Raw genomic sequence first — 10318 nt, forward strand, 5'->3', positions numbered from 1 at the left:
GCTAAACTCTCCATTTAAGGTTCGGATGAACCCTAAGCTTATGTAATTATAACTCATAACTTTATTTTTGGGGGAAATTGTAATTGTATAATTACTAGGCCTAGAGAATTCTTTGTTGGTTGTACCAAGCAATGGCATGCTTTATCTCTATATCAATTTTTTATTCTCTTCATTTTGTCTTGTATTTGGATGAATTACGATTGATTTCTACCTTGAATGCTCTTTGTAATTGTGTTTAAGGATGACCTTACATTTGTGCTAATTTGGATACACTTGCTATAGAATTTGATGAATTATACTCATTCTTGATGAATTATACCACAATGTTGAGTAGTTATGTGGATAGTCCATTAATGAGGTTGATAATTCATACTTATTGAATGCATGTGTAGCATTATTCGCACCAATATCACCCAAAGACGCCCACGTTGCTTGCACCTGCATCATACTATACACCGATGAAGTTGGAGAGAGAGAAAGATAGGAAAAAGGGGGAAAAGAAGACCCAGAAGATCGTGGTGTAACCGTTGTCTAGTCTAAAAGAGAGGGGAAGATGAATGGATTGCACACACATATATTTTTTTTTCTTGGACTAGCAAGTAGGATTCTCCCTAACAAATCGGCCAAAATCATCTCACGACTCTTTATTTTTTTGTATGTCTATGAAGAATTAAACCATTAACGAGAAAATACTACTAGGCTATAAAAGGGGACCGAGGGGTGTTTGTTACGTGACTCGAAACTTCATATGGCAAAGTGTATAACTCTTCTAAATATTTATTTATTTATTTATTTTTTTTAAAATATAATTATTTATTTATTTCTTCTTCTCCTTTCAGTATATAAAACACAACAAAACTGTTTTATTTTTTTGACAATCCAAATGTAGAAATTCACACTATTAGTAGTATATTTCATTTCACTCCCGTCGTGATCAAATGAACGGGTCCCTCAACAAAAGCAGCAGTGCACATTTTCCAACTTTTTCCCGCTACATTTTTTCATCTTTTTCTCTCTCAACTTTTCCCCTTTCATTTTTCGCGGAGAAAAACAGAGGAGAGAGAGAGAGAGAGCCATTGGCTTCACTCACTTTCTCGCTCCTCATAGTTTATCTCTCTACAACCTGCTTCGTAACTGACCCAACACCATGAACTCGAGAGATCTGGCTTTGATCTCAACGGCCTCTCTCTTCGGCGCTGTAGTATCTGCAATCGCAACCCGTTTTTTCTTCAACCCTAACAAAAAGCAATTCTCTCGAATGGATTCGTCACTCCACGACGACGTACCTGAGAAGATCACTTCATCGCATACTCATAGCCCCTTCGATCCCTCCAAACGCAAAGGGTTAGTCAATAATGCTGATTTTATACTATTTAATACTCCGTACTTAAAATCTTCTTGTAAGTTCATTTGAAGCTCTGTTTGGTTTCCGGGAAAAGTGAAGGAAAGAAAAACCCATAAATTAACTTAAAGGAGACTTCACGTGGCTCACTTTCAGAGAAAATGAAACACTTTTTAAAGCTTAGTCAAGCTAGTTTCTAATTTTTTTACCTTTTTATTTTAAAGATTCAAATTTTTTTTTTTTTTTTTTAAAACGAAATAATAGATTTTGTTTTCAGATATTATGTCCTTTTATTTTTCCAGTAACGCCTTTACGAGTTTATACTATTCAATACTTGAATATTCTTGTAGAACTGTTTTATCATTTTAAGCGCTATTTGATTCCCTAGAAAAACCAAAGAAAAATTCTCAGAAAATATGAAATACGCAGCTTTTAAGTAAATAATTTTATGAGGCTTACTCAACCAAAAAATAAAATACTCAGTGTCAAGGAGATAAGTTAACAAGTCTTAATACTGTCTTATATATATATATATATATATATATATATATATCTAATCCAGTTAAAAAATAATATATATTGTTTTTGGTTATTATGCCCTTTTAGTTTGTGAGCAAAGCAACAGAGCGAGGGTTTTTATAGATCATGTTTGGATGCAGGTATTTGTCATGGGATGACTATTTCATGGCAATTGCATTTCTGTCAGCTGAAAGGTCCAAGGATCCCAACAGGCAGGTCATATATAGTTGTTCTATTATGTTTTTTTTGGGGTTCTGTTGTTCTTCATTTTATGTAGAAGAGTACTGAAAAAGTGGAAGGATATTATGCTTACTTTTGATGTGAAAACATATTAATTTATGATTTGTTTTACCAAGTAAAATCATTTCGGCCCTTATCACATTGTCTCACTGGTCCCTGTAATTGTGAAACTATATATACAATATGCTGTTTGATAAGTATAAATGATTTTTTGGTGCTTCAGGGAGGAAAAAAAAAGAAAAAAATCTGCTGTACTTCACTTCTTGAATCAATGTGTATGTCTATATATATACACACACATCTATATCATGGAGTGCCTGCTTGTAATGGAAAAGAATGAAAAATGAGAATTCATGTGCCCGACCCCATTCATATGGGTTAAGGCGGGGATGGTCATGATGGGGATTATGGGGTGCATAATAGTCTTTGTGTCTCTCAGCAATTTCTTGGAGTGCAACATTTGGCACCTAAATTTTTTGATAGTAAAATAGTGGTGTTGAACACTTCAGGTAACTTGATTCTTAGAAATTGAAACCTCAAGAGTAGATTCATAAGTTATGATTAAGATTTAAAACCACCATCCACCAAATGTACAACATACAACAAAAACTTGCTTATATTTGACTTGAAATCCATGACCTTTCTTAAAATAACATATATATATTTTATATGGTAAGTAATTGTGTATTATCAAGTACACTTAATAGAGGGACTAATGATTATTTTAAGTTATAAGCAGTTAGTAGGATTACCAACCTTATAAGCATTGCTTAAGGGCCTCCTACAGGCTCCTGAGTAAGCTAAGGGAAGAAGAAAGCTTCAGTGCATCAAAGCAAGTACCTTGCAGTTTTGATTGCACCTTTGTTGTTGTAAGCACAAAATTGACATGGAGTTGCATTAACTAGTGTGGTGCCACATATATAATATTCTTTTTTCTTTTTTTGATAACTAAGAATACCATGTATATACTATTCATATTATGACATTTTAAAGAGGGTGGATGGTACCAATAAGGGGTGGCAAATTACGACACGACAACACGATACGAACACGACACGAGTTAAAAGGGTTTGGGTATGGCATAAACGGGTTTGGGTCATAAAAGGGTTGACACGATTAACCTGTTTACTTAACCGTGTCGGGTTAGGGTTAAGGGGTTCAACCTGTATAACCCGTTTATAACCTATTTAACTCAACATGTTATAATTGGGAATATGATCTATATAATATGTTACCTGTTTAAATCCAATTACTATGGATATTTAAGTCATTTAAACGTAAATCTTGTCTATACCTTATGATTTTTCTTTTTATTTTGAATATTTGGGTTAATTATGACAAATTTTTTCTATTATTTAGTATTTGATTAAATATTAAATGTCTCGTTTTGATAAAAAGGTCATTAAACGGGTTAACACGTTTATTTATTTAATAAACGGGTTGGGTTAGTGTTAAGGATTCTTGACACGATTATTAAATGGGTTGGGTTTGGATTTACCTATTTAGTATAATACCCTTATATCGACACGACACGAATACGATCCACGAACACGAATTGTCACCCCTAGGTACCATGAATCAAAGCAAGAATATATATTTTTTCCTTTGTTTTAATTCTTGGAAAATGATTGAGGAAGACCAAGGGCTATAACCTTGTGATCTCCTCTACATTCTTAAGTGGAAGGTCGAGGGTTCAAGTCCCATAATGGGCAAAAATTGGGGTGTGAATTTCAACTAGGAAAAAGAAAATGATTGAGAAAATTATTTTTCTTAGATGGCTAAATAGAAACCTGTTCCTCATTACATTTCTTATTGGTTGTAGTTGTATATTCACATATTTGATTATGTCTATGATTTGTAATTCTAGAATGATTTAACTTATAGAAGAATAATTACAAGGATTTAAAATAAGTAGAAATAAAACTGAATATATGTAGTGTAACTTTAGTAAATCTAGAAATAAAAATGAGGATGTAGTGAGGATTGAGAATCAAGACTCAAGAGGTACAAAAAAGTGAACATCTTCTCTATTTAAGCTCAATTATTCATAATGAAGGAGAAACTAGAGATGACCTTAATCATAGAATAAAAGCAGAATGGGTTAAATGGAGGAGTGCATCTTGTATATTGTGTGTTAGGCGTATCTTCTTATGATTGAAAGGGATGTTGTATCAAACAGCTATTAGTCCAACCATATTTTATGGCAAAGAATGTTGGGCAGCTGCGAAACAACATATGCATAAAGTGACTGTGGTGGAAAATGCGAATGAATTAGAAATAAACTGAGAGAAAATCGGTTAAGATTTGGACATGTGCAAAGAAGACCTTTAAGTGCGCTAGTTAGGAAAAGTGACATAGTCCACATTGAGGGTAATACTAGGGGAAGAGGAAGACCAATGTTAATGTGGGTAGAGTTAGTAAGGAAGGATATGATAGCATGTGGATTGATTGAGGTTATGGCTGTAAATAGAGCGGAATGGAAACATAATATCCATATAGACAAACCCCAGTAGTTGGGGTAAAAGGCTTGATTGTTGTTGTTGATGTAATTAGGAAAATAACATTAGGAGGAAGGATTTTCATACAGTTTGTAGAATGGGATTAGTGAACATGAAAGTATGCTTTTATGATTACTTTACTAAGGAGTAACGGGTGGGTGGTGTTCATAGCCAAGTTGTGGGTGTGGGTGTGTGATCTCTCTTAAAGCATTTGTGCAATTTCCTATATCCCAAAATTCTAAATGATATCCACCAGTGTATTGCATGTGGTTTACTGCTGCAAAGTTTGTTAGGTATTTAGACAAATACATAGCAGCCTTTCAAATTTTTAGGCAGTAAAAGTATTTGCCGTCTCATGGAAACTGAATCTGTTCTTTAAGTGACTCCTTTGTGCTATCTGCTTGCAGAAATAATCCCTAAGGGCATTTGAATATGTTAAAAATGGCCGAATTTACCTTTCTCGAAAAAAAAAAAAGGCCTAATTCTATTTAAGCTTTTTGATTGTTGTGATGCTTCCTTATCAGTTGTCATAATACATGTAAAACACCAACGATGCGTTATGGTTGTGTAGTGTATATATATATATATATATTCAAGAATTTAGTTATACATTTTCCCTAAATGGTTGTCTTAAGGTTTGAGTGAAATTTCAATTTATATGTTAGTTAAAATGGTCAACATTTCTTTAGCATTTTGACATTGTCTTTGCCACTGCAATTGTGTGGAATACCATTAAGGCCTGAATTCCTAACTTTTACTTCCCCCCCAATCTTGTGTTCTGCTTCTGATCTAGTTTCTTTCCGACTAAGTTTGATCTGTTGACTTGAAACCAAATTCCTTTTTTCCTTTTATTTGTGTGTGTCACAGGTTGGTGCATGCTTGGTCAGTGAAAATGGTGTAATACTTGGTAAGATCACTTACTATTAACTTCTGAGCATATGTTTTACAAAAACACAATATATTTGGTAGTTTTTATATTAAAACATTGCTTACAAGAGGGAGAAAAAAGAAGAAGAAAAAAGGGCAACCTCAAATATATAATTAGTTGATCAAGAAGAATGCTTCATATCTACTTTAAATGTCTTCTGATGCACATGGTTGATTTGGGGCAGTGTTAACATCTACAAGACTACAACCAGAAGAATTTCATAATTCATAGTTGGTGGAACTGTTAGACTATTAATTCTTGGGAAGGATCCGTAGACATAGATAAACTCTTATTTTAAGAAATTTGAATACATTTGGAAAAGGTAATTCGTTATTAGGGAATATTCTCTTCTTTCAAGTGTCATTTCTATTTTCTATGTGGCCAAGAATAGAATCTTATTTCTAGTGGTCTCATTGAGGGATGGCTATTGCTGATTGCTGTACATGTGTCTGCTTACTGATGGGCCTTTTACTTACCTTTTAATGTGCTGTAATTTTGCTTTGAAGGTTTTCCATAATTTTCATGGAGTGTTGGCTTCCAGAAAAAACATGCTATGGAAACACTTCTTCCCCCTATCATCAGTCATCATGGTCATCAGGGGTCATTTGGAAAGGAAGAAATGTAATAAACTAAACTACACAAAATGCAAGAGAGAACTTAGTTACTCCTTGCAATTGGGTATCCGCAATTCAGCTTTTCTAAATGGGTATATAGGACAATGCTAATTTAGGAATGGAAGAGAGTTGTCTATTGTTAGAATCTCTCTCTCGTGTTATTTGTGGGGAGGTATAACAATTATAAATAAAAGGCAAGGAAGAAGAAAATTAGAAAACCAAAAACACTGGACACTTGGAGACATAAACAATGGTCCTGGTCTTTTAGGATCATGAAGAAAAAGCATGCTACGGAAACACTTCTTCCACCTATCATCAGTCATCACCGCCATCAGGGGCTATTTGGAAACGAAGAAATGTAATAAATTAAACTACACAAAATGCAAGCGAGAACTTAATTAGTCCTTGCAATTGGGTATCCTCAATTCAGCTTTTCTAAATGGGTTTCTAGGACAATGCAAATTTAGGAATGAAAGAGAGTTGTCTATTGTTAGAATCTCTCTCTCTCTCTCTCTCTCTCTCTCTCTCTCGTGTTATTTGTGGGGAGGTAGTAACAGTTATAAATAAAAGGCAAGGAAGAAGAAAATTAGAAAAGCAGAAACACTGGACACTTTTAGACATAAACAATGGTCCCGGTCTTTTAGGATCATGAAGAATTGGTTGCATCCTTTATAGGTAGCCCATCTCTTTTATTGCCTTTTAATTTGGTCAGGGCTTATTTCTTTGCATCGATAATGGAATTGGAAGCATAAACCTCACTTTTATATGTTCTCTTTTACCTTTGTTTCTCCTTCCCCCTGTATTGAGCATTCTGATGTTAAATCTGGTATATCATGCTACTGTTTCATCTTTTCAAGGAATTTATTTATTTTATTTTTGTTGATAACTCTCATTGAATTTTATTTCAGTCAAGTTTCCGAAACACTAATAATCAAACTGAATCTTAATCTATATAAGTCTTAAATGTCAGAGTTAAGTCTTATATGTAAAAAATACTGATCACACTTACTATAGTAATCTTGAGTTTTAAAAAACACAAGATTTCATGATCATAGTTAAGTTCTACATGTTGCAATATTTTGCTGTTTCTAAGTAATTTATCTTTGGTCAGGCATTGGCTACAATGGATTTCCACGTGGTTGTTCAGATGACAAACTTCCATGGTCAAAGGTTGGTAATTTTTTTTAACATAAAATTGATTGCATATATTATTATGGATTGACTAACAGCAAATTCATCCTCTCACATATTAGAAATCCAAGACCGGGGATCCACTGGAGACAAAGTATCCGTAAGTGTTTCACTTTCGTGAACTGTTTTATTGATTTCAAGTCATTGACTGATCTAATAATAACATTTTGTGCTGCCACTGAGTGCATTGAGCAAAAGACATACCCTGCCTATCATAACCACGGCATACTAATTATTAATGCTGAAGCTTCATTAAAACCTTCAGCTTAACTTCTTTACTTTTATATGATTTTGTCCATATCTGAGTTGCTGTCAGTCCATTTTAATTCTCGTGCAGTTATGTTTGTCATGCTGAAGTCAATGCTATCCTTAACACAAATCATGCATCTGCTGCAGGGCAGGTTAGATCCAACTTTATTCTGAACCTTGTTCTCTGCATATCTTGCTTTTGTTTATGTACTCTCTCACAACTTTTTGTGGATATGCTGGTATAGTGAACTTTCTGTTTGCATATCATTGTGAAACCAAAACGGAACTTTTATTAGTGTTAATAAAAATAAAAATTAATCTGTCATTTAGGTTATATATTCTTAATGTGATAATACTAAATAGTATGTTCTCTCTCTATTTCTGTGCAGAGGCTTTATGTTACAATGTTTCCATGCAATGAATGTGCCAAGATAATCATTCAGGTGAAGTCTCCACGCTTCCTCGTGTACTACTACTGCAAAATACATAAATTGACCTTGGAGTATGCAAATGCTTAAATTTGTGGTGTTGATACAAAATTTTGCTCATTTTTTCTTGAAACCTTGATGAGAAGCCCCTGGAAGAATGAAGAAATAGAGGTAAAAATATCAATCACAGAGAGCTTAAAAGCCTACTGGACATAAAACATCCCTGTAAAAGAGAGGAGGGTCATGAGAGGGGGTCGTTGATGAATCTCACTCGCTGCTCTTGCTTGAGAAATGTGTAGACATGCGGTGATTGATGGAATGCGGAAGGTGTATGGCTGCACTCTATAGTTTGCACCAACATCCTCATGTTATGGAAAATGCTATAATAACTCAGGAAGAAATATCTTGGCAAAAGTACTGAAAGGAAAAATGAAGAGAGGAGAAAGAAAGATACCATAAAAAAAGTGACATGTTAAGCCTTAATGGCATTTTCTTACAGAAATTTCTGGAATTAACTTTAGACATGGTCAAATCGGAAGCATGTCAAGTATAATCTTAGTGTTAGTGAACAGACTTCTTTTGAACAAATTTTTTTTTTTTGTTTCATGCTGATTGATTGAAGGGCATACAAGTATTTTTCCTGAAAAGTGAACCCCTTAGTGGCATGTAGCTTCTCTTAGACTTCTGAATGGTGTTTCTTTTTTAGTTTCAATTGAGTCAATTATTGATTCTTACACCTTTTCCTTTATTTTTCTCCATGTTTTGTAATTGCCATATCAAGATCTGAATCTCTCTTTCCCCAGTCAGGTGTTTCTGAAATTATCTATTTTGTGGAGAAGAGGTTGAACAATTCAGACCATACGTATATTGCTTCTCACAAACTTTTGTCAATGGCGGGTGTAAAAGTAAGTCTTGCTTCTGGCTAAAATATTTCTTAGGAAAACATATTCATCAATTTGTTTTGAATTAAGTTGTTTAATTCATTAAGAAACTGCTTCACTTAGTCTAGCTTACAAATGCACTTTAATGGGTTCCTTCAGTTCACTTTGACTAGTGGTGGTGCCTTTGACCAATGGTAAGTAGAAGGCTTTGTTAGCTGAATTGATATAGGGGCCTATTATAGTCCACCACGACACTCTTTTATGTAGTCTTTCAAAGGATGCAATGACTTTGCATTTTTATTTTGTTTTGATCAGAAAGGAGAAAATGAATATTGTTAAAGATGGCGGATAGAAGAGTACTAGGGAAAGGATCAAGGATAGAAGAAAAATCTAAGCACCATATATATATATATATATATATATATATATATATATATATTCACACAAATGAAGAAAAAGTAGAAAGAAAAACTTTAGTGGCTTGCAATTTTGATTTCTTTCTTTTTGGTTGACAAATTCTGACTGTAAACACATTTGGAATATTTTTGGACTGTTTCTGATATGATTTCATTAATTTTATTTTAGGTTAGGAAACATCAACCTCAGATGAACCGGATATTGATCAAGTTTGAAGATCCCTAGTTCCTTCCCCGAAAATCTGTTCTCAAGGTTTGCTCCATTTTCTTTTAAGTATATGTATCAGCTCAAGCCGCGACGTTTTACCATGGTGGTGCTTCTTTACAGGCAGTAGATGTGAAGACATCGTTAGACCTATTTAAGTCATATTATATGGTGGCCGCGGGAGATAGAAATTATAGAATGGTGGTGTCTGAGTGTCTGATTAGTTAGCGGCATGCGGGAATTGAACTCAAAAGTATTCTCGCCTTTGGTTGTCAAAAGCAGGATTCAAAGATCTTATTATGGCTCTCTCCTATCGGAGTCAAACCAATTCTGTGTTGTAAGATGTGTACACTCTGTTTTGGAACTATGCCTACTAAAGGGGTTTGCATTTTGCCACAGTTTTAGGTAAAATGGTAGACATTGTGACTGCATGGATGTGTTGCCATGACACAAAAATAGCAGAATTTCTTAAACTGGAATTCAAATTTGTACTTTTATCAGTAGTGACTTCTGCATGCAGCCCCTGGCTAAAAACTGTGTGTGTACACACACATATGTATGTATATCTTTACGCAGATATTTGAATCAAGTGTAGAGCACAGCAAAAAATTAACTTTATCTATAAATTACTATACAAAAATAGAATTACAACTAAAAGTAGTAGTAAACCTTGATGAGTATTGTGACTGCTGATTGATGTGGGTGAAGTCTACCTAGTGAATTTGGAAACTTCCAGTCACGAATATATCTTTTGTTGTTTTTATTTGAAAATTATTGGAGTCAGATTTAATCTTCTCAATCACAAGT

The 10318-nt window shown here is 34.0% G+C and overlaps 1 protein-coding gene across 2 annotated transcripts; it reads left to right on the top strand.

The window, feature by feature from the left end:
* Positions 1 to 1007: 1007 nt before the first annotated feature.
* LOC132285667 (uncharacterized) lies at positions 1008 to 10002 on the top strand. Of its 2 annotated transcripts, XM_059787860.1 has the most exons (10): positions 1011 to 1344; positions 2002 to 2077; positions 5467 to 5506; positions 7253 to 7311; positions 7395 to 7432; positions 7670 to 7733; positions 7971 to 8024; positions 8813 to 8914; positions 9476 to 9559; positions 9635 to 10002. In XM_059787860.1, exons 1-9 carry the CDS (start codon positions 1148 to 1150, stop codon positions 9530 to 9532), a joined length of 687 nt encoding a protein of 228 aa, XP_059643843.1. In that variant the 5' UTR covers positions 1011 to 1147; the 3' UTR covers positions 9533 to 9559; positions 9635 to 10002. The 2 variants fall into 2 exon arrangements, 1 of the variants encoding a protein (XP_059643843.1); XR_009472587.1 differs by lacking the exon at positions 9635 to 10002 and having other exon boundaries at positions 1008 to 1344; positions 8817 to 8914; positions 9476 to 9557.
* The last annotated feature ends 316 nt before the right edge of the window (positions 10003 to 10318 follow it).

This window comes from Cornus florida, unplaced genomic scaffold, assembly GCF_030987335.1.
Source record: "Cornus florida cultivar Cherokee Brave unplaced genomic scaffold, ASM3098733v1 CherokeeBrave_3.0.0_Hap2_Chr11, whole genome shotgun sequence".
In the NCBI taxonomy this organism is placed as follows: domain Eukaryota; kingdom Viridiplantae; phylum Streptophyta; class Magnoliopsida; order Cornales; family Cornaceae; genus Cornus; species Cornus florida.